At 47.2% G+C, this 22035-nt stretch overlaps 7 protein-coding genes across 7 annotated transcripts in view; 3 read left to right on the top strand and 4 right to left on the bottom strand.

The window, feature by feature from the left end:
• LOC131258941 (vacuolar protein sorting-associated protein 37B) overlaps positions 1 to 22035 on the top strand; it is a 492072-nt gene that overhangs the window by 169303 nt on the left and 300734 nt on the right. The gene's annotated exons all lie outside the window — the stretch shown is intronic.
• The window catches only part of LOC131258992 (neurobeachin-like protein 1), a 50414-nt gene that overhangs the window by 2495 nt on the left and 25884 nt on the right, over positions 1 to 22035 (bottom strand). The window contains exons 13-14 of the mRNA XM_058260402.1: positions 1624 to 1884; positions 25 to 1533 (exon numbers count right to left, since the gene is read on the bottom strand). Coding sequence (XP_058116385.1) covers positions 25 to 1533; positions 1624 to 1884 — 1770 coding nt within the window. The remainder of the gene's footprint in view (positions 1 to 24; positions 1534 to 1623; positions 1885 to 22035) is intronic.
• Positions 3020 to 3831, bottom strand: LOC131258938 (cuticle protein 21-like). The gene is made up of 2 exons (XM_058260343.1): positions 3817 to 3831; positions 3020 to 3754 (listed from the first exon to the last, which is right to left on the bottom strand). The coding sequence occupies exons 1-2, from the start codon at positions 3829 to 3831 to the stop codon at positions 3020 to 3022; spliced, it is 750 nt and encodes a 249-aa protein (XP_058116326.1).
• Positions 7092 to 8572, bottom strand: LOC131258946 (larval cuticle protein A2B). The gene is made up of 2 exons (XM_058260351.1): positions 8561 to 8572; positions 7092 to 7574 (listed from the first exon to the last, which is right to left on the bottom strand). The coding sequence occupies exons 1-2, from the start codon at positions 8570 to 8572 to the stop codon at positions 7092 to 7094; spliced, it is 495 nt and encodes a 164-aa protein (XP_058116334.1).
• On the bottom strand, positions 12080 to 12650 carry LOC131259806 (larval cuticle protein A2B-like). Its single transcript, XM_058261395.1, has 3 exons — positions 12645 to 12650; positions 12366 to 12576; positions 12080 to 12234 (listed from the first exon to the last, which is right to left on the bottom strand). Exons 1-3 carry the CDS (start codon positions 12648 to 12650, stop codon positions 12080 to 12082), a joined length of 372 nt encoding a protein of 123 aa, XP_058117378.1.
• On the top strand, positions 16449 to 17097 carry LOC131258950 (larval cuticle protein A3A-like). The gene is made up of 3 exons (XM_058260354.1): positions 16449 to 16466; positions 16555 to 16731; positions 16810 to 17097. The coding sequence occupies exons 1-3, from the start codon at positions 16455 to 16457 to the stop codon at positions 17095 to 17097; spliced, it is 477 nt and encodes a 158-aa protein (XP_058116337.1). The 5' UTR covers positions 16449 to 16454.
• Positions 19232 to 19958, top strand: LOC131258944 (larval cuticle protein A2B-like). Its single transcript, XM_058260349.1, has 3 exons — positions 19232 to 19243; positions 19333 to 19608; positions 19671 to 19958. The coding sequence occupies exons 1-3, from the start codon at positions 19232 to 19234 to the stop codon at positions 19956 to 19958; spliced, it is 576 nt and encodes a 191-aa protein (XP_058116332.1).

Raw genomic sequence — 22035 nt, 5'->3', positions numbered from 1 at the left:
TCATAGGCATCCCCATCGACTCACTTCAGGTTCAGCGTGGTGGCATCGATTTCGAGTAGAAATCCACGTTCCTTGTCGAACGACATCCAACTGTGGCACCCAAGAATACCGGACTTCGTCACCGTGATCAGCATGTCCGGGCTGGTCTGTAAAAATGAACGGGGTGGACTCTTGGGGGTGCTCAGGTAAACCACCGGGTCCTTGTCGGTGGAAAGATCACACCCGCAGTACTGCACACGATCGAGGATGAGCGTCAGGTCGGGGCGCTTGAGTTCGAGCTTCAGCAGTCGAATGGTTAGTTCGTCGAGCGACAAACGGCGGGGGTGCGGTTCACGCAGCAGTTGCGACGGTGTCTGTCCAAAGTTGTTGATCATGCCCTCGACTGCCTCGCGCTCGATCGGGTTCGCGATTTTATCCAGATCGACGGCACCCTCGTACGAGCAGTAGTAGAACACGTTCAGTGCCTCGACCGCCTTTGGACCTTTCTGCTTGTGCCCGAACACCAGATCGATCCAGTGATGGAGATGCTGCGAAACGTGCTCCGACTCGAGGGCCCGCCGGTGGATGGCGATAAAGTCCTCCGCTGTCTTCGCCCAGGCCGGCAGCACCACGTCGTCCACCTTTTCCTTGGTCATCTGCAGTACACCCAAATCGAAGCGGTTCATGTTTTTGAGAAACTCCGGGAAGTAGAAAAACTCCGGTATCAGTTCTTTCACGTCGTTCGGGTTGTCCATCAGTAGCTTCCAGGTTTGCGGGATCGAGTGGAACTGCCGGTCGGCCACGTCGAAACGGCCACTCTGCAGCTCGATGTGGAGCGATGTGAACGGCTCGACGCGAATCAGATAGTGCAGCACGCCGGCCGAGTTGGAGTAGTGCGTGCCGTAGTGGAACTTCGGTATCATGCCGGACGGATCCTCGAAGCCGTCGTACTTGCTGCGCACCTCCGCTTCGTTCTTGGGGTTCACCACACCGATCGGTTTGCTAAGGTCCCGGAACGACTTCGGGTCGTTCAGGTCCAGCACTTCGCTGGTGTAATCGGCCAGGATCCACGGAAATACTGGGTATTGGCTCAGGTCGTTGTACGAGCGGCCCGCGATCGTGTTCAGATGCATGAGGTACTCGAAGTTGGAAATTTCCCGGTTGGCCCACTTCTGCGTCAGACCGGACGACTTCAGCAACTCCGCCGGGGACCGCCCCGACCCGTACAGTATGTTTGGCGGCTGCAGACTGAGGATTTTGGTAAAGATTTTGTTGCGCGTGCGCGTGGTAAAGTTGAGGAAGTAGCTCGTCTGATCGACCAGAAACATCTCGAGGGCGCTTCGGCGAAGGTTGAACTTGCGCAGGTGAAGCTCGCGCAGCTGCCCGAGGGGGAACTTGAAATCGTGCCGCTGCCCGTCGTCCCGTAGGCTTGCAATCTCGGTGAACAGCAGCTGCGTGGTGGTCAGATCGAACCGTCCCTTCACGCGCGTCATCAGCGTAATCAGCTCGCACTCCTGGGAGATGACTATTTTCTCCTTGCCGGATGTTTCGGGACTGTACAGCACCCAGACACATACCAAACAGAACGTAACATTACCGAAAACTGTCCATCATACCTCCCTCCCTCCTCTCACGATTACTTACACCTGCGGTTCCATACTGTTTCGCATTTCCTCCTCCAAGAGGAGCATCTCCTCGTCGGCATTCTCTTCCCCGATGGCCGCTGGAGCGAACGTGGAACCTAGTTCCGATGACAGCCGCCGACTTTGCGACGTCGAGGTCGTATTGTCTCGAAGGTTGGCCGCCGCCGTATGCGGATCATGGTACAGCTCCGGTTCCAGCTTGAGGCGCATCCGGGCGACATTCTCATGATGGGAAAGACGCCAGTACTCGTCGTCTTTGGTGCTGAAATTGAAATGAATCGAATGAAGTTATTAGTGAAATTAAAATAGAAACAACGTTAAAATCGAAGGGGATTTTGAAGGCTTTAACTGAGGTTTCGGATTGAGTTTTGTCCTAAGCAATGGGCAAGAGAACGAGTTAATGAGGAAAGCACTTGTACGTCAATTGAAACGCGATATAAGTTAGAATTGATGCAATAAATATGGTGCCCGCATTCATCGCTAGCCAAATTCGGTCTTAAGTTCGGCAAATAGAAAAAAAACTCAGCTGACAACATTTGATAAACATTCTTAATGTCCAAATTGATGAACAGCTTGAAAACGGTTTAACAGGGTAGTCAAATTGTGTGCGTAAAACTACTCTGTGGTTAGTCTCCAACAAATCTTTCACAATATAGCCATTCACTGTGCCAAGGCAACAGCTTACGTCTTTAAAGGCGTGTGCAAATTTAATACAATCGCTCCGATTAAGTCGGGTCGCGTACCATTGATACTTTCCACGAAGGTAGCGGCTACCGATATCGGCTACTGTTATCGCATGCCTCATGGACACGTAGCTGGGGCTTAAGGAAGAAAACGATATATATCCATTTGTATTTTCAAATAAATTCAACGCATGTCAATTTCAATTCATTACAAAAAATATATGGGGTTGCTTTTATTTCCTTTTCTTCACCTCCACACGACGGTTGCCTGAGTTGGGCAGCACCGTGTAGGATTCATCGAAGGAGATGGAATAGAGGAAAATGGGAGGATGTGCGGTATGGAGTTTGTGTGTGTGGTGTGGGTTTTGGGGTAGGGAGTTTGGAAGTCAGCGTAAGGGAGCACTTTACCGGCGGGGGTATGGGATTGAGGGGTTGTAGTTACAGTGGAAATTGTATGTACAAATGGACGAATGCATCAAGTTGCACACTGATCACGCCCGTTTGTGGTCCGCAGGGCGCACTGGTTCCCGTTTGCAGGGCACGGCGAAGAAGCAGAAGGGTTGAGGAAGTTTCGGGTTCACTACTATTTACACACGCGAGCTTGGTCCTATGTACACGGCGGCGCACGACGGTCGAGAGGCATCCTTCCTACCGGCGGCGGTCCGAGGGCAATCCGATGGCGGTACTCCGAAGATGGATACCCTGGTTTTTTTTTTAGACGACGACGGCGGCGCTCGGGGCGACCACGGTCTTGGCGGCGACGGCGACGGCCGGGGTGGCCACGGCGACCGGGACGTCCTTCTGCACGACGGCGTTGAATCCGTTGACCGGGTCGGCGTAGTAGTTGACGATGCGGCGCGAACCGTCCGGCTCGATGAGCGAGTACGAACCCTTCACGATGTCACCGTCGCGGGTCTCCTCCTGGGTCTTGCTGTCGCCGGTCAGCGTGTCCTGCACGTTGTACGCGTACTGGTACTGCGGGTAGGCATCGGTGAACTCGGCCTGGACGGGCGCGGCGGCCACGACCGGGGCGGCACGGGCAGCGACGACGGCCGGAGCGGCGGCGGCGGCCACAACCGGAGCGGCGGCCACCAGCGGGGCGGCGCGGGCAGCGACGACGGCTGGTGCGGGTGCGGCGGCGACAACCGGGGCAGTGTAGGCAGCGGCCACCGGGGCGGCGGCATACGCGGCACGGGCTACCACCGGGGCGGTGTAGGCGGCGGCGACCGGGGCGGCGGCGTAGGCGGCGCGGGCCACAACAGGGGCAGTGTAGGCGGCGTAGGGCGAAGCGGCGTACGCGGCACGGGCCACGACCGGGGCCTGCAGGAACGGGGCAGAGTAGGCGAGCGGGGCGGCCAGAGGGGCGGCTGCCACCGGAGCGGCCAGCAGGGCCGGATCTGGTTTAGGCTCAGCGCTAGCGCAAAGGGCTAGGGCGGCGAAAACGGCAACCTAAGGAGGGGTTGTGAAGACGATCAGAACCGGAGCAACACGAAGGGAACTCTAGTACTTACTTTGAGCAAACTCATTGTAGGCTTAAGGTGGTGAAATTTCACACTGTTTGGTAAAGTGAAGCACAATTGACTGACGTGCTGATCGGTAGTTCCGAATCGTTTTTATACCCAACTACCGATCCACGCCGATTCCGATCGAACTCCCGATGGTGGGTACGGGAAATTTACATACCTCCGCGCATTGTCCACCTCCGCCGCCGAGTCCGACGACGTATTAAGGCCACTTCGGCTGCCAGCTGACCCGATCATCCATGCCGCTCACGTACGCTTATCAAACGCTACGCCACACGCTTCTTCGACACTCGTCCTCATCGCCATGTGTACGATTTACAACGATGGATGGTTCGAATTTCGCTCGCCAGCAGCATTCCCGGGGCCCCTTGTTGCTATGTTCGGTCCGGTTAGTCGTCGCCCCCGGGAAAGTGGCTTTCGTCATCGGACCGTGTGGCGTCGTGCGTGCATTGGGAAAAACAAGGACCGACTCAAGGAACCACCAGCTATCAGGAATGCCCGCACCAGACGACATGGATACGACGGTGTGGGACGCGCGCAGGACGCACCTGTCTAGGCGATGTGCCGATAAGTGAACAATTCAAGGCCGCAAAGGCCGCGCGATATTAGGTAATGAGCGGTTAATGACTCATTAACTCATCAACGCTCTACTGCGGGCCCATTGAGGGCCTTTGACGCATGTTTTCACGCCTTCGAGATGTTTATCGGCTTCAACTTGAACTAGGGCTGAAACCCACCCCCGAAACAAGAAAATCTTGTACGGTGGCAATGCGAGTTGAAAATAAAATAAGTTGTGTGCAGAACGAAGAGTGAAGTTATTAACCAACATAGTTATTATGGTTTCACATTTAATGTAGAGGTGAAGCGAAACATACTTATCGGCGTGATCTATAATTGTGCTGTCTCTAACTCTCACTACACTCTAACTCACGTACTAGAGGTTTGAAAATTGACAATTTTGTTATTGTAAATGGTATAGCAAATTTGTAATCTTACTGTCTAATGTTAACTAACGAAGAGGCTAAGTACATCGTACACAATAATAAGAACAGTTGATTTTATTATACGGTCTATGAATGGGAAAAACTTAACATTTTATTATGAAAAATTGCGAAATGACTTATAGTCCGCTTGTTTTTTCTATGATTGTTGCGACGGACCTATTCAAAACTATTCTGGAAACAAACTTTATTGGATTTATCAAAACAAATTTGGTAAGAGATAAATAACTATGCATCTTAGAAGTGAATCGGAAATGGCGCAAAGTGAGATAAAATGTCTGTCATAAGGTCTCACTAGGGATTCGAACATAGCTCACGATCGATGAAGATCCCAAATGAATGGACTCCGGTGAGATCTTCACAAACCATAAAAATATAAATAAAATAACCGGCCAAAAATGAGAGGCCTAAATTGCCGTTAGATATATTTCATAATGATGATAAACTAATGAAATGGATCACTGAAGAGTACTAAAGAGAACTGTAACAAACAGTAGGAAACTTCTTACGTTGACACCGATTTATTGTTCTGCTATATACTATTAGTTATTGTCCAGACAGCATGTTTTTTGAGGTTCTATAGATGGTAGAAATAATATACAAAGCAAGTCATTAAAGAACTAAAACATGTAATTTTGTGAGAATCGAAGATAGATTCATAGAATAAGAAACTTTTCCACAATCGTCCATCTCGGACGATCCGTTCTGTTTTGCCGGGTCCACAGTGTTTGGGTCATCGACGCAAACGAAAGCACGGAAAGCCGCAAGACCGTGACGCATGCCGGACCAGATTCGGTCGCTTTTCCACCCATCTCGGGCAAGTAGGCTCGGGGTGAGTCAAACGCCGCACAACCAGGACGTTATTGAAAGTGAATTGTCATTCATATAGATCGACCGCGACCCGATGCGATGTACGCGATAAAGTCCGTCTGGAATGGTAATGAATTTCGATCGGCGCATACGAATTCCTCGGGCTACGAATTTGGCTTTTCGCCGCAAAACATCGGCTACCGAAGGGAGGGAACCCGTCCGTGGGGCCGGCCGGCTTGGAAGGAATGAGGTGGCAAAGAAAATAAAATAAGTTACCCTGGCATCTGGCCTAGATTTGTCATGTAAACTGAATCTGATCCGTGAGCGCGGAGGGCGGCCTCGGGTATGCATGGTGGCATCGGTGGGGCATCACCGTACGCCACCAATGTCGCGCGCTGGCAATGGCTACCACGCGCGTGAACGACGGGGACGTGAACTCGTGGCCATTGCGTAAAGTGGCATGGTCCTCCTCCACACGTTCGTGTACGCGCCCGGGTTGCCTCGTGGTGGACGGAGCGAGACCCCACCAGAGGCTTCCAGAGGATGTTCGCGACGAGAAAACAGCAACAGCAGCGGCCCAATGGAGCCTATATAGGCGAACAAGAACCGGTGCGTCGACCAGAGTCGGGCTTGACCACGGCAGCTGGACACTTGTACCGTTTGCGCAACGAGTCCACGCTCTTGCCAAGGGTTAATTGCGTCTTGAAACGGTCATTTGGCGCATCCCGTCTGTCGGTGGGGTTTGCTCACTTCACACCGGACAGGACACCACGGTGTGACAACATACACCCTCTGCGTGCTAAATACCGCTCCGCAAACTGCGCCGAGAACCCACCAGAAGCGGGTCATGAGAAATTCGTCAAAGGGCCGAGCATGAAGAATAATTGAGCCATTAGAGCGAGCGCTTGGGCAACGCACCGTCATCCGAAAGGGCCCCACGAAACCCTGCACGAAAAACAAACGCAATCGATGACAGTCCTTAAGCGTGCAGACGTGCGCAAGGTAACCGCAAGGCGCCCCAAGGCAACGCCAAGTGTCACTCAACGACGCACGGGAGCATCCATTAAAGGGAACTTGTGTCACAAGTTCTCCAACTTGCGTTGAAGTTTCATCTTCGACACCGTGCTAACTAGTAGGTTTTGTTTCTTTATTGAGGACAGACAAACTGTGTGCAACAACAGTTCAACGGTGTTCTTATACGAAACGATCCTTCCGAGGCGGGTTTGAGCTCGATCTGCCAACGCCTCGGAAGGCAGCCTCCTTAGGACACCGGGGTTAATGCTATACGTTTGTTTGTAATTGGGATTTTTTTGTAGTTTTATTGTATCATTCAACTTGCTCAGCTTGTCTCCTATCGTAATTGCAATTACTAACAGTTCCTACAGCTAGGTATGAGTGTGTTTGTGGTATCTACAGTATGCGCGCGCGTGCGGCGGCACCGGTCCGGGGGGGTCAGTGATGGTAGTACGGCAGGGCGGCGTGCACCAGCGGGGCCGCCGCGACCACCTTCTTCAGCACCGGCGCGGCGTGCACGGCGTGGCCACTCTTCTCGACGACGGCATTGAACCCGTGCACCTTGTCGGCCGTGTACGTCACCTTGCGGATGGTGCCGTCCGGCTCGGTGAGCGAGTAGCTACCGTGGACGACGCCGTTGGCGAGCGTTTCCTCCGCGTGCTTCGAGTCGCCGGTGTGCGGGTCGGACACGCCGTAGCTGAAGCTGTAGTGCGGGTTCGGATCGTACGCCTCGACGTGCTTCAGGATGGGGGCGGCGGCGACGACGGCGGGCGCGTGCAGGACCGGCGCGGCGGCCACCGTGTGCAGCGGTTGGATGGCTTTGGCGGCGTAACCGTAGGACAGGGCGGGACCGTAGGACACTGGACCGTAGACCGGGGACGCCAGGGAGGACGTAGCCACCAGCGAGACAACCAGCAGAACCTGCGGGGAAAAGGACCGGGGGTGGATTAACCGCGTGTTGATTGTCGCTCGGAAGTGCCGGTGAACCCTGGTTATTCCTCTACTTGGAGTTCTGATCTCATCCTATTCTACGACGTTTTTAAACCTCAATCTTTAAGTACTGTTCCATACACTAGCTCTTGGATTCCAAATTCAGAATTTAATTATAAATTAGAACTTCGAACTTTCATTAGATAGGTCCATAAATGTGTAAAATCCAATCCATAAAACAATATTCAGGATTCCAAGATAATACAATATTTGTATAAGTAACAAACTGTTCAAAAAAATTCTGATTTTCACTCTGAATGATAAAATTGAACAAGAATCTGCGAGCGGCTAATTGGAACATTCCAGAAGCCTATTCTGCAAATAACCTGGTTATTCTTCTTTCTATCTTAATTTCTGATCTTATCCTATTCTATAACGTGTTTAAACCTCAATTCTATAACTCTTGTTCTTGGATTTCAGTTCTGAGATTCTAAATTCAAATTTTAATTTCGGAACTTCGTGGTATCAATGGATAGGTCCATAAATCTGTGAAATTCAATCCAATAGCCCATAATACAATATTAAGGATTCCAAGACGATATGATATTTGCTAAAAATAACTAATCTCAAAATACGTTCAATCACTCTATTGACCTGCTCGCAAAGCTAGACAATGTTTCAGAGGTTATATGAAGATTTAAAGGGAAACAGGCCAAAACTTAAGATGAGGATTCTGGTTTTGAAGAATACAAAATAAAAATAGGTTTATCGCTGGTTGCTTGTTTTTCCAAAAAGTGTACTAAACTGTCGAAGTCCCAATCATGATCTTCATTAAAGATCGTGACTAACTGATTGCTTACGAGTATATGCTACTTCAGACATTATTGATAACTTCTGAAATCCTGGCTACTAGATAGCTTTTCTGTGGTCGAAAACTGTTTTTAACGATGTTCTAAGACCACCAACTAACTATTCACCTTTGAAATCATGATGGATTTGTTTTGCACGATTTTTCCGATAGCACTACACACTCAGTCGAAACAACACCGATCGGACAGACGGTTCACTGGAAACTGTTCTTCACTGTTGCCGAACTACGCACAGAAGCGGACAAACTTTGCTCCACCGAAATCACCGATGATGTGTGTGCTCCGAACAAGGCCGTTCTTTGGTATGACTTCAGGACGATCCGTGCGCTCATATAAATACACCTCGCTGTGGACCTGAATGCTGGCGGATGCTGCGACGCCATCGATTGACAGAAGCGGTGTGGTGGAAACTTGACTGCTCCTAAACCTACTTAAAAAAAAACAGTCACCACATAAGGCAGGTTCAGAAGCACCTCCCCGCTGTCGGTATGTGTTGCCCCTCCCCTCGTTTTCCCTTTCCGTTTAGGGTACTGGCAGCCTCCTCGCTTCACTTTCTTGCATCCTTCACCAGACCGACTTCTGTTCTTTAGCTTTAGCGAACGTGGTGTCCACTCGGTAGTCGCCTTTCTTCGGCGCGCTTGCAAGAAGCTAGAAGTGGTCCGAGTTGCAGGGGCAAGGGCAAGCGGGGTGCAGCGGACGGTTCCCACCACTATCTTCGCGGAAAGCGTGCACCGTACGTCCCACCACCTTTCTCGAGCCGTTCGAAAAGGGTTAATGCGAAATAGATCATTTTACTACGCGCCGTCGTTACGTCGAAGGGAGAAGTTTCCGGGCTCCCGTATACCGATGAGGTTTTGGCGTCTTAGTTGAAGCCAGGTAAACGGTTGAGGTGCCCTCATTTGACTGCGAGAGTATGTTTATTGATATGCGGAATGCAAAACACAACTATGCTTTATTGCCCATGAACAGTAGTTTTGAAGAATTTAAGTAACATAACATCTTTTCTGATTTTCCCCACATTGAAAATGAAATGAATGTTTCCCTTGGGATATACAGCGTTTCGAGCCCAGGTAAACATTGTTAAACTGCATCTGTACACTGTTCAGCATAAGTAAGCATAAGTAAGAACAAACGAGTTTTTGATAAATATTCTTACTGCGGATTTTAATAGAATTTTACAACACTAAGTTAATTGTCATCTAGAAAAATGATGCTCTATACCATCTTTTCTGTTTTTCCCCACATTGAAAATCAAATGAATGTTTCCCTTGGGATATACAGCGTTTTCGAGCCCAGGTAAACATTGTTAAACTGCATCTGTACACTGTTCAACCGTAAGTAAACATTTGACATCCAATTAAAATGATGTTGCCTATCTGTATATAGTTCAAACTTAACTAAACATTTGACACCCCGGTGTCAATGCACGTTTATATTGCCCGGGTTCGTGTCTTGTCCTAGTAAGTGGAAAACAAAGCAATCCATGCTTCATTTCGGGCAACTTTTGCTGTAAATGATCTTCTGGGAACCTGCTAGTCTGTACGATAATACTAGACTTCAACCAGTTCCTCTGTACAACAAAGAGCTGAAACAAGGATGGTCAAGAAACATTATCGTGCTGTAGAATCAATATGTTCGTCGCTTAGTGTTCCATAATCTAACACCCCATACCGTGGCAAAGCGTACCGTGCACCCTCCGGAGCAACCCGGTTCCAAGCAAAACGCTTATGCTTCAGGCATAAATACTACACCTCATGATCAATTCATTTTCGTTTCGAAACTCGCGATTAAATCACAACCCATTGCGCTACCGAGGTGGCCACCTCTGCGGCTGGGCAGGATAATAAAGAAAGCATAAGCGGGGGGAAAAAACAACAACCCGGACCCACATACCCGTCGTTTTGTTTTTCCCTTTCCACGCCACGCCAGACGACGTCCGTCGTCGTCAATGGAATAGTTTGTCGCCACGCGGACGGACCAGCGGCCAGGACAGGTTAAACTGTGCCGGTCTCAGGTCGAGCCGAGTCGAGCTGCGGCCGGAGGTTTCCCAATACTTCTCGGCCCTAATGGCCAGCGTCGTGTCTCGGCGTGTTCGACGAATTAGTTCAACAATCTCGCTGGCGCAGAACGCCGCACAATTGACACAGTGAACCAGTTTAATGAGAGCACGCTTTCCTCCACCGCCAGCATTTCCCACGATGATGCCCACACCACACCCCGCAAGCTATCCCCGAACCACGCACGCGACCGGTGCGGGATTAATTAAATCATGTATTCTTGAATTGTAACGCTTCGACGTACGAGAGATTTTGCCGCAACGACCAAAGCCGATCGATCCAAAGCCGCGTGTGTGTGTATGTATCGGAGTGAATTTTTTCCAACCCCGTCGCATAAAACCACCGACGGATCGATTGGCTCCCACCCGTCGCCCAGAGAACGCCAGAGGAAAGCGCGCCGCCCGGAGTGCGCGGAAAAGCCGCAGAACGCCGCAGACCGGCCGGCCGGGCCGGGTTTCGATAGATTCCGCGTGCAACCGCCATATCCAGTTTCGTTTGGGCCGAATAAGACCTTACGTAAGCCGCAGCGAATTGAGATCATTCTTAGCATTATTTTAATTGACTCGTTCCTGCGTTTCTCCACTTTCGTTGTACAAAAGTTTGAAAAAAAAAATTCAATTACTTTTGCACAAGAGTCGCTAGCCTCAAGGACCAAATGAAGAATAAAATCTACCAACTACTTGTTTAATACGTATGAATCGAATGAACAAATGATTCGTATGCCTCGAGTGGACTTGTTCTTGTTTTGGCGGATGGAAAAATCCGTAAGAAACGTGAAAATTCATAATCCAATGTGTTGGACAATGATATCGTCAGGCACTTCAAATTTTGAGTAGCGAGATCTTACTTCAATATAAATGTCTTTTTTTGCGCAGAGAAATAGTCACGTAATATTTCGCAAGCATCATTAACACTGGCCACATTTCAGATTTAAATTGCCCATAAGAATAGCAGAACACTCGTACACTCGTATACAGTGGCAATTTATTGCACCAAAAGCAACCAATAGTGAGCAACCAAGACGATCGCCGGTAGGAATACTACGATCGATCAATTAATTAGCGAAAACATTCCCAAACTGGAAAGCCGTACGGCGAACGGTTTTCCCCCAATCCAAACATAGCAGAACTCGCTGCCCGCATATGAAACCGTTATTGATCAATCTTCGGGCACTTATTGGACACCTGGCGTAGCAACTTTTTTTTTTACCAAAAAGGTACAACTCACGTACACGTTGTTCTTTCTTCATTCGATTCGTTTGCTTTCGTCTCACAACTATTCGATATGATTTCATCTTTTAAAATTTTGAACACATTTACGGTTCGTTGCTTATGCTACTCTCATGTCACTCGAAAGACATTCGTCTATCTGTTGCTTTTTTTCAACGATTCAATGAAACACTCAATTAAATTTGCAACTGGTAACAATTAGATTTATATTTCAGTCTGTAATGAAGGTAATAAAATAGGAAACCATCCGCGATTGGTCTCCCAAAAACAAATTGAAGCTAAATAACCCTACGGAGGGCACCTGACTTTGGTGGTTCAGGATTGGTTTGGGTGGGTTCCCGTTAACCAAGCACTCGTGCCACCGGTGCAGCCACCGGGACGACAGCCTTCGGGACGAGAGGACCTCGCTGGACGACGGCATTGAACCCATTGACCGGATCGGCGGTGTAGAAGACGGTGCGCAGCGTGCCGTCCGGTTCGACCAGCGAGTAGGAACCTAAGGTGGGCGATGGGGAGCAAGGAAGGCATCATGAAAACATGTTTTCACCGGCGCTGCTCGAATCGAGCAGCAAAAGCTCCACACTACAAAATGCTTTCGAACATGATGGGAAAGCTTTCGAAACGAACCTCGTACGACGTCGCCATCTCGAGTCTCTTGCTGGCTCTTGCTGTCGCCGGTCAGTGCATCCTGCACGTTGTACGCGTAGCTATACTGTGGCAGTGGATCGTAGTTGGTGTTGACGGGCACGGCCGCGGCAACGACGGGCACTACGGCGGCGCTGGCACCGCTGAAAAGGACGGCTGCTACGGCACCGAACGAGACGACGAACACTACACACTGTAAGGATTCGTACGGATGGAGCGTTAGAGAGCAGGCACCGCTAGGACCAAACGCTTTCACATTACCTTCATTTTGATTTGTTGGAAGTTTGAACGCAACGGAACTGATGAACCACACCACAGGATGATTAAACGTGTTTTGATACCTTCGGGAGCATCGGTCATCGGTTTATAAAGCAAACTATTGCCGATCCTCCCTCCTGTTGGTCCTTTATGAGGTATCGTTTAAAACGATGATGACACACATCGGCCCGGCCAAAGTACGAACCAATATCGGAAGCCGAACACCAAATTGACCAAATCAATCGCCCAACTACTCGTGTGCAATGCGCGCGTAATGCGGTGCGTTTATAATAACGCGATTAAAAATTCACAACGGCATCTTTTCCACCCGAATTCGGAATGTAGTTCGAGTGTGTTCGAGGGAAAGGCGGATCGTCCGGCGGTGGGCACGACGGTGGCGGACGATTTATTTTGGCCATCCTTGCGCTGCGAACGGCCCCGATGACACTTTCGTTACATAATGGCGCTGGTGGAACGAAAGTGAAATCCCCGTTTGACGTGCGCCGTATGGGACCGTCCGGAGGGACGGAGGGACATCTAGGGCTGCACAACGGGGCCAGCAGTTGTTTGCATAAGCTAGCATAACCCCGTTATCAAACTCCGAGAGTCCGGTCGGGTCGGGCGCCTGTGTGTATAGGGAGATTGATAGGTGCCATTAAACATTGCACCGCACCCGGGGGGGTGAACCGATTGCCCGTAGAAGGAGCCCTTTGGCGAAGTGGTTGAAGGTCAAGTTTGGGTCAAAGTCGCCGGATGTGGAAGATTATTAGTAATTTTTAACGACGATAATTTGAAAGCGGTTGTAAACCGACGGGTGTTTGAAGTGAATTTACTTTGCACCAATTTACCTAAAGCAGCTCCATAAAGAGAGAATAGATTACACCTGGGCGAAGGAAACACCCACCGTGGTGGTAGTCATAGAAGAGGCGGTGACGAAGAGTAAAATGCATAGAGATATCGAACTGTATTTTACGTCCACGCCATACACGTTGGCTTAGTCTTCATGTGACGCCCTGAGCCGTAGTTACAAATGGCTGAGAATAAATCATCGTCATGAAAGGGTGTGAAAATTACACCACTCGGTACCTATTGCAACGTGTTGATGATTACCCTTTGCAAAGCAGGATAGAAAACATCAAAGAACACCTTATCCAAATGAAGTAATAAAAAATCTTCAGAGTGGGGGTTCGTTGTCTTATCGCGCATCGAAGTCCTTTGTATCCAATCGTTATTATTAAGCTGTCAAACTGTCAAAATGAACGAAACAAGCTAATAATCGAAATAGTTTACCACTGAAAAAAGGTCCCAGCTTCAGTAATTGTAGCAAAACAAAAAAAACCCCAGCATTTTGCCGAGCAACACGTGAAAAACGGCTGATACGAGTGTTAAACGTCCTCGGCATTGCACCGAACGAATCGCGGCATGCACCCACCACACACCGTAGTACGGAGAGAATTCCTTCGGGGTGACGGGCTCGTGCGGCAGAGGCCCTACAGACCCGTACACGATTCGATTTGACCTAAAAATAATCACCAATGTCGAGAGCGGGCATCGAGAGACCTCCACCGGGTTGCACCGTTGCAGCGGGCGCGCTTGCGTAGGGTGGGTCTCTCTGCGTAAAGTGGGCCCCCAATTGCATCAGATAAGCTCGAGCGGTACGAAATAAAAAAAAAACTGACCTGCACCACATCGGCGGATTGTGCAATACCGTGCGAAATTGAGAATGCGGCAAGAGATTCGGGAGAGAAAGGTTCGACAAATAATGTTTTACTTTCCTTGCCTAGCGACAACGATCGAATGTGATTTATGATTTCTTCTGAAGAAATACTGGGAATAGAAGTAATACACAGGATAGACTCAAAAAATAACCATGTGCTATTAAACAGCTATTAGCACTTTATTCAAACCGTTCTAGCCACAGTTATGACTGACCGGATCAGCATTAGAATCCCACAACTACAGGTTATTACTAACCCTCTGCCCTTTTTTGCTCAGCGCGCTACACCTCAACTTGACCGTGTCCGTAAGCGAACGTCAACCGGCGGCTTGCGGCGTTTACTTTTGCAACAATTATCGCCACCATGTGACATTTATGTTCGCCGACACCAAACGGACCGCCCGAAGAGCAACCGACTATGTTGCACTTTAGCCATTGTAATAGTTCAATAAAACGACGTCGCCACCCGATGCTGCCGGGCCCGACTCATTACTAGCCGGTGTCCGTTCTGGTCGGTTAATCAGAGAATGAGCCATGGATTAGCGGTACATAACAAGAAAAGAAAACGGCAACGGATGAAACATTTATAATAAAACCGCGAGCAACAACATCGTTGCGCCTCTGCGCACCCTGGAGCTATCTCCATCATTAGGCGAGCGGTGGTTCTAGTACCACCGCCGGTTTACCATGCAACACCGACTCCCCCGGACGTGCACCAGAAGCGTCAACGTGGTGCTGCAGTGGTATGAGTAGCCCCGCCAAAGGTCGTAGTGTGCTCGACGAGCCCTTCTAGCTGGCATAAGCGCGCGGAGAAACGCACGTGAGAGCAGGATTTGCAGCGAGCAAACCCCACACGGGCAGCGACACGAAAGGCGCAAAACGCTATGCCTACGACTCCACTACACCGATTGCTCCGTCTACCACGCCCTGGCGTTAGAAGTCGACCAAATGCTCACCAACAGGCGGCCGGTTTGGCGAATGAAAGGGTCTTAAAGAAACCTAATTGCATCGCGCACCGAGCACGTGACTATGGAGCTGGAAAAAAGGAAACGTGCATATGGCGCGATCGCAGCCATTGTTCGCAGTGCAACTGATGATGTCTTCTACCTTAACCCTGTGGTGTTCGTTGATTTATGGAATCGGTAATGTACACACCGGGTATCATAATAGCGATGCGATGAGAAAAGACGATGGATCGTTCAACGAGCTAATTAACTCCATCAATTTATTGGTCTGATGCCGTTCCGAACCGGTACAAAAGTTCATCCGTAATGTGACAATTATGAGCGCGACGCTCGATTAATTACGCAGTGTTAGGTATTTAAATTGCGGTACATAACAGTTTAATGTTTTGGATTATTTATTTCTAGATCATATGAGGGCTTCTCTTCTCATTGAAAAATATAAAATTATACAAAATCAAACTCTTTGAACCAAATATTTCGCTTGCCGACGATTCTGTCGAATCTGCTTCAGCTAAAACAAATACCACTCGGTGTAAACATGCCGACCCGTCGGAAGCGCATTGCGTGCTCGGTCATGTCCGGGCGTCCACTGGCAACGTTCCACAAGGTGCCACTCACTCTTCTAAGCTTGCTACCATCGCCGGGGCAGGTCCTATGCAACAACTCGGTTGACCCTGTACCCTCTGAAGATCACGCTCCGGTGCAGTGCGAAGCGCACACCCTAACGACAAGACCCTTCGCCAAACGGCGAGCTAAGAAGAATTGACTCAATTACCACCACCCCTCACCCAACCGGCATCGTCATCGAAACGAGTAGATCCAGTTCGATCGATGCTGGGAGGGAACGTCACCAACACGTGTCGGTTTGGCGCACAGTGCGTGCATGCACTTTTGCTGCAACCACGCATATCAGGTTGGCGGTGCGTGAAAGGAATGGTCCAATATTTGGGACTCGACGAACCGTACATTTTTGCTCTCGTTTTCACATGCGGCGACCGAAGATTTAACACAAAAAAACGGTTCTTTCTTCGGGCGCTGATCGAGATATAAAAACGCACCAGCGCTTTCGCATCGATACCAGAGTCATTTGATCGGTCTAGTAAGAACACAACCGCAGCACAACCCCCAAAAATGGCATTCAAAGTAAGCGCTTGGGTCTATCAGCCGATGCAAAGTAGATTATAACAACATCAAACGTGTCCTTTCTCCTTCGGGAACTTCTTTCATACAGTTCGCCGTCTTCGCCGCCATCGTGGCCGTCGCCAACGCCGTCGCTATCGGATACCCGGCCCCGCTGGGAGCTTACCACGCTCCGCTCGGTGTGGCCAAGATTGCCGCCCCGGTCGTCGCCAAGGTTGCCGATGACTACGACCCCAACCCGCAGTACAGCTACAGCTACCACATTGCCGTAAGTCCGGGAACACCTTAAAGATCTTAAAAAGAACGAAATGATCTAAGTTCTGCCTTCGGGCCAACTCTTCCACAGGATGCCCTGACCGGAGACAACAAGGAACAGCAGGAGTCCCGCTCGGGAGACTCCGTCACCGGATCGTACTCGCTGGTCGAGCCCGATGGCACCCGTCGCGTCGTCGAGTACACCGCCGATCCCGTCAACGGATTCAACGCCGTCGTCCACCGTGAGCCGCTGGCCGTGAAGGCCGTCGCCCCGATCGCCAAGATTGCCGCCCCGTACGCCTACCCGGCCGTCGCCAAGGTTGCCGCCCCGCTCGCTCCCTACGGCTACCCCGCCTACGGCAAGGCCATCCTCGGTTAAGCTTTGAACTCCGAACTCTGGAACACCCGTCGCGAACGTTTTCTTACGCCCCAAGTGCCCAGTGATTCTCGCGCTACTTCTTCAAGTCATTAGATAACACCCTTATTTATTTGCCCACTGCCATACCCCTTTCTCTATCTGCTAGTTCTTTCATTTTCATTCCCTCAACGATTTTTGTACATATGAAAGTGACATCTGCCATTGTTGTAATGCTGCATTTGACGCACGTATGCGTGCATTTGTGTTTTGACTGTGTGACGAGACGTATTTAGCCATTGTTGCTGTTATGTTAATAGGCTCGATTAGCCTGGAACGTCGATGAAAATAAAAGCAACTTCTATAAAAGAAACCTTATCGATGTGTTTGTCTTCTTTGACGTGATCGTGAGTGATATTTATATTTTACAAGTTAAAAATCAAAATCTGCACAAAAAAAAAATAGACTTGTTTGGTACTGGATATTGTTTTCGGTATAACGAACGCCAATCACCGGTCTACACTGTATCGTCCATCAATGGAGACAGTAATTCTCCTACGAAAGAGGCCAACTAGAAACTATGGAACGACCAGGTATTGTCCACGAAATAAACACACCATGTTTGAGAAAAACGACTTCTGATTCATTAATTGTCTGCATGCTTTTCTAAGAACGCTTTATACTAACTAAACATAGCCAAGAAGATTTTATCTGGGTATATTCTCACGATATTGTTAATAATCAGAGTCTGGCAAATGTTTTGGCACTATCTGTCAAAAATAATGTTGGCTTTCATACCCCATAACCGCACTTATAATCTTGCCAAAACGTAAAAGGAACCAATAGCCCATTCGGTCGCGCTATAATCGAATATTAATCGAAATTCTGTGGTTATTTAGTATGGTTTTTGTATAAACAACAATAAACAACCAAATAATGGCCGCAACTTGAAAAAAGAATGCTGCAACTTTTAGCGAATTTCAAAACACAAATAAAGCAGAGAATACGAATATCGACGATACACGAGAGACCATCTTAATTCTCGATAACACAAGCGATTACGCTTCATTTACCGTGCTCTTTACTATTATTCATCTGAGATAGCAGCAACAGACCATTTGCGAATGATTAAAAATTGATGGATTGATAGATGTTAACTAGCGAAAAAGTTTTATTATCCTTTTTTATATACGATATGTGATAGAACACTAAAACTTTAAAAGAAGCTTAATAAGGTAAGCATAGTAGATTAAACTAATGTTACCAACATAAGAAAGCTGCACCACTAGTTTGTCAGTTAGTGTCATAATGAAAACCAAAAAAACAACGGCATATTGATAATTAAATGAAAAAATATGACAAACCCTACATATGATAACAATAAGGAGTTTTTAATTAATAACTTATAAATGAAACAACAAACAAATGGAAGGAAGGAAACATTGTGTTCCTACAGATTAAGCAAAGTTTGCATTATAGCGGATATATTGGATGCTCAATGTAAGCAAATTGATTTAAAAATACATATCAATAGTAAGAATGGTTTTACCTAGAAGAAAAAAGGTAAAGAGATTTGCTAAGAATGGGAAGTAATGTAATGAAAAATTTTATTTAGATCAATAGATGATTATTAATAATTATCCAAAGTACCCACGATTATTTTATCAAAATTTGATAAAATGAGCACACTACATGACTCGAGCCATTCAATTCAAGTCAAGGAGCCTTTTATGTGTTAGATAACCTACATCCCCCAACGAGTGCAACGAATCGGTAGGTAAGCAATAACTAAAACAACTTAAATTTTGCTTGTGATAGTTGACATTTTTCTCAGCAATTTTCACAACAATTTGAAACTGTCAAAACTTCCTTTCACGACACATGCCCTTTGCGCAGGGATATTGTAACCTGAAGGTGATTGGCCATTTCACTCGGCTCATAGACAAACGACATAGGGAAAAAACTCGTTCTATCGAGTCTGCTCTGTTGCACCGAAGTGCACACGAACAACGATGCATACAATCGCTTCGCACTGTGTCTCAGAAATGGGCGAAAAGAAGGAGTGTTATGTCGATATAAAAAGGCGTCCGTGCTCTCGAAACGATACCAGAGTCATTTGATCGGTCTAGTAAGAACATAGCAGCAGCACAACCTTAAAATGGCATTCAAAGTAAGCACCACCCGGGAACATATGGATAGTTCGTGTGGACATGATTCAACTAACAAATACCCCTCCTGTATTGGGATGATCTTTTGCAGTTCGCCGTCTTCGCCGCCATCGTGGCCGTCGCCAACGCCGTTGCCATCGGCTACCCGAGCCCGCTGGGAGCCGCCTACCACGCTCCTCTGGGAGCCGCCTACCACGCTCCTCTGGGAGCTGCCTACCACGCTCCTCTGGGAGGATACCACGCGCCTCTGGGAGCTTACCCCGCCGTCGCCAAGGTTGCCGCCCCTCTGGCCTACCCAGCTGTTGCCAAGGTTGCCACCGCCGACTACGACCCCAACCCGCAGTACAGCTACAGCTACTCCGTTGCCGTAAGTAACCTCCGGGTAAAGCACAATGGAACCGTTTTCCTTATTCGATCCGACTTTCACAGGATGCCGTGACCGGAGACAACAAGCAGCAGCAGGAGTCCCGCTCGGGAGATGTTGTCACTGGATCGTACGCTCTGGTTGAGCCCGATGGCACCCGTCGCGTCGTCGAGTACACCGCCGATCCCGTCAACGGATTCAACGCTGTCGTCCACCGTGAGCCGCTGGCCGTGAAGGCCGTCGCCCCGATCGCCAAGATCGCCGCACCGTACGCCTACCCGGCCGTCGCCAAGGTTGCCGCCCCGCTCGCTCCCTACGGCTACCCCGCCTACGGCAAGGCCATCCTCGGTTAAGCAACGGATCTCTTCTCTAGACATCATCGAACTTTCTTCAAGTCATTAGATACCGTATCCTGTATTTATTTGCCACTATTTCCTCTCACCTTCCCATCTACTCATTGAACCTATCTGTAGTTTTTCAATTTCATTCTTGAGCGAAGCAAGAAAACTCCTTGCATTTTGTAGATATGGAAACAACATCTGCCATTGTTTCTGCTGTATATGACGCATGGATTAGTTCATTCATGTTTTGACTGTGTGACTAGATGTGCTAAGCTATTGTTACTGTTTTGTTAGCGGGTCTCATCAGCCTGAACATTGATGAAAATAAAAGCAACTTCTACAAAAGAACTTTCACTTGCCTTATTACGTCCATATAAACGAACAACTGAGAAATACATTCTATAATTCGTCACATTTTGATTGTAATTCGAAGTTTTCAGCACTCTGATATCAATTTCGATACTAAAATCAGACATTTCCTTAACTTTTGGCTGAACCTCTGTGTGCTGTAATATTATAATAATTCAATGTATTGTATTTTAAGATTCATTAATCTATTGTTTGGGTATTGTATGGATAACTCTCAGCGATAAAATAACAAAAACCAATCTAAACAAACCCTCTTCTGATGTTTCTAATACTAGTCGACGATGTTTATCTCCAGTTTTAGTTATTATTCAAAGCTTAATAACTCCAGGAAGAATTATCAAACTCTCAAGTATAAGTGTTAAGGTTTAAGGTAGAATATAATACTTTGACTATAACCCTGGCGGCATTAGTTTGAATCATGTACAAGATTGGGGGCATCAAAACTAAAGAAACAAAATAGTAAACGTTTTCTATTACTATGAAATTTTGTATAATACAAACAAGAAATCTTACTATGGATTTCTTAAAATGTGTTTCTATAACGAGATGTATTAAAGATATGAAAATTAGATGAACTGATAAAATATTTCATGTTTAATTGGCAACAAAATAATTGTTGTGTTGAAATGTTGTTTATAAAATAAACCACTCAAAAGAAGAGGTTAACAATTTTTTTAAACATAGTTCTATGTTGTAACATAAACCGTTGAATATCACGTATTTCTAACGCATGGTAAGTTTAAAAAACCCAACGCCTTAAATTAAACACACACAACAATACTCTATCTGTCATTAGTTTTAAAAATTATTTATAATAAATGAAAAGGCAACAGAAAAGCTACAGTAATAACAAAAATGTACTCTTTGGAATGCTGAGTTTTCGCTTGGTTTTTTGGAAACCGACGGTTTAATGAACTTCATAAACAAGCTTTATCAAAAATCGTTACACTAAAACAAAAGTGCACTAAAAACGCTTGGCAGTCGAACACATCGAACTTAGTGTACAAGTAATTCTATATAAAAATTTACTTTTTCACTTGATGGAGTTTAACTTTTATAAAATAGCTGAACAAAACTCTTCGAGTATGTGCAGAAAAAATATGATTGTTTTAGTTAGAGATTCATTGCAAAAAAAAATCTCCTAATCGAGCAAATTTATATTTTTTTTACTTCTAATGCTAATAATTTATCATTGATCCTGCTTTTATGATCAGATGACTTGTTTTCATTGTTGTTATCGCAAAGGTATTATAACTGCGATCGATTCTCGAGTCAGTCAAAATAAAAAAATGCAAAATAAACATAATAATAGAATATAAGGTAATGATAAAATAACAAAATGTAAGCAGAAGTAATTGAAAACTGTAATTTTCATATTTCAATAATGAGAGAGTTTCAACAAAACAATTTGGTAGAAAGCAATTCAGGTGTTACTGAAAAATTTCCCTTTACTAACAATATTTAAATTAATTAATGGTTTAGTGAGAAAATATGAAGCTATGTGTAAGATATAACCTCATTGCAACGACTACAATCTAAACAGGATAATCTTACCGTCCCCCACAAATGAATAGCAATGAAGTATCAAACAAGTTCTCTTTCGAGCTGAAGCAACTATGGCCAAAGCTATGGCCAATGGCTAGGAAAAGGCACTTTCCCAGGAATGGTAGCAAAGTAGAAGGGCGTTTTGATATAAAAAGGCGTCCGTGCTCTCGAAACG

This window comes from Anopheles coustani, chromosome 3 (genome assembly GCF_943734705.1).
Source record: "Anopheles coustani chromosome 3, idAnoCousDA_361_x.2, whole genome shotgun sequence".
NCBI lineage: Eukaryota > Metazoa > Arthropoda > Insecta > Diptera > Culicidae > Anopheles > Anopheles coustani.
Note: the sequence above shows the minus strand (reverse complement) of the source record. Positions and strands in the feature narration are given on the sequence as shown.

Excerpts from the sequence above, each read along its gene's own strand:
- LOC131259806 (XM_058261395.1), bottom strand. Across the intron at positions 12,235-12,365 it reads AGATGGCGACGTCGTACGAG|GTTCCTACTCGCTGGTCGAA; the intron begins GTTCGTTTCGAA and ends CGCCCACCTTAG.
- LOC131258950 (XM_058260354.1), top strand. Across the intron at positions 16,732-16,809 it reads GCTACAGCTACCACATTGCC|GATGCCCTGACCGGAGACAA; the intron begins GTAAGTCCGGGA and ends ACTCTTCCACAG.
- LOC131258944 (XM_058260349.1), top strand. Across the intron at positions 19,609-19,670 it reads GCTACAGCTACTCCGTTGCC|GATGCCGTGACCGGAGACAA; the intron begins GTAAGTAACCTC and ends CGACTTTCACAG.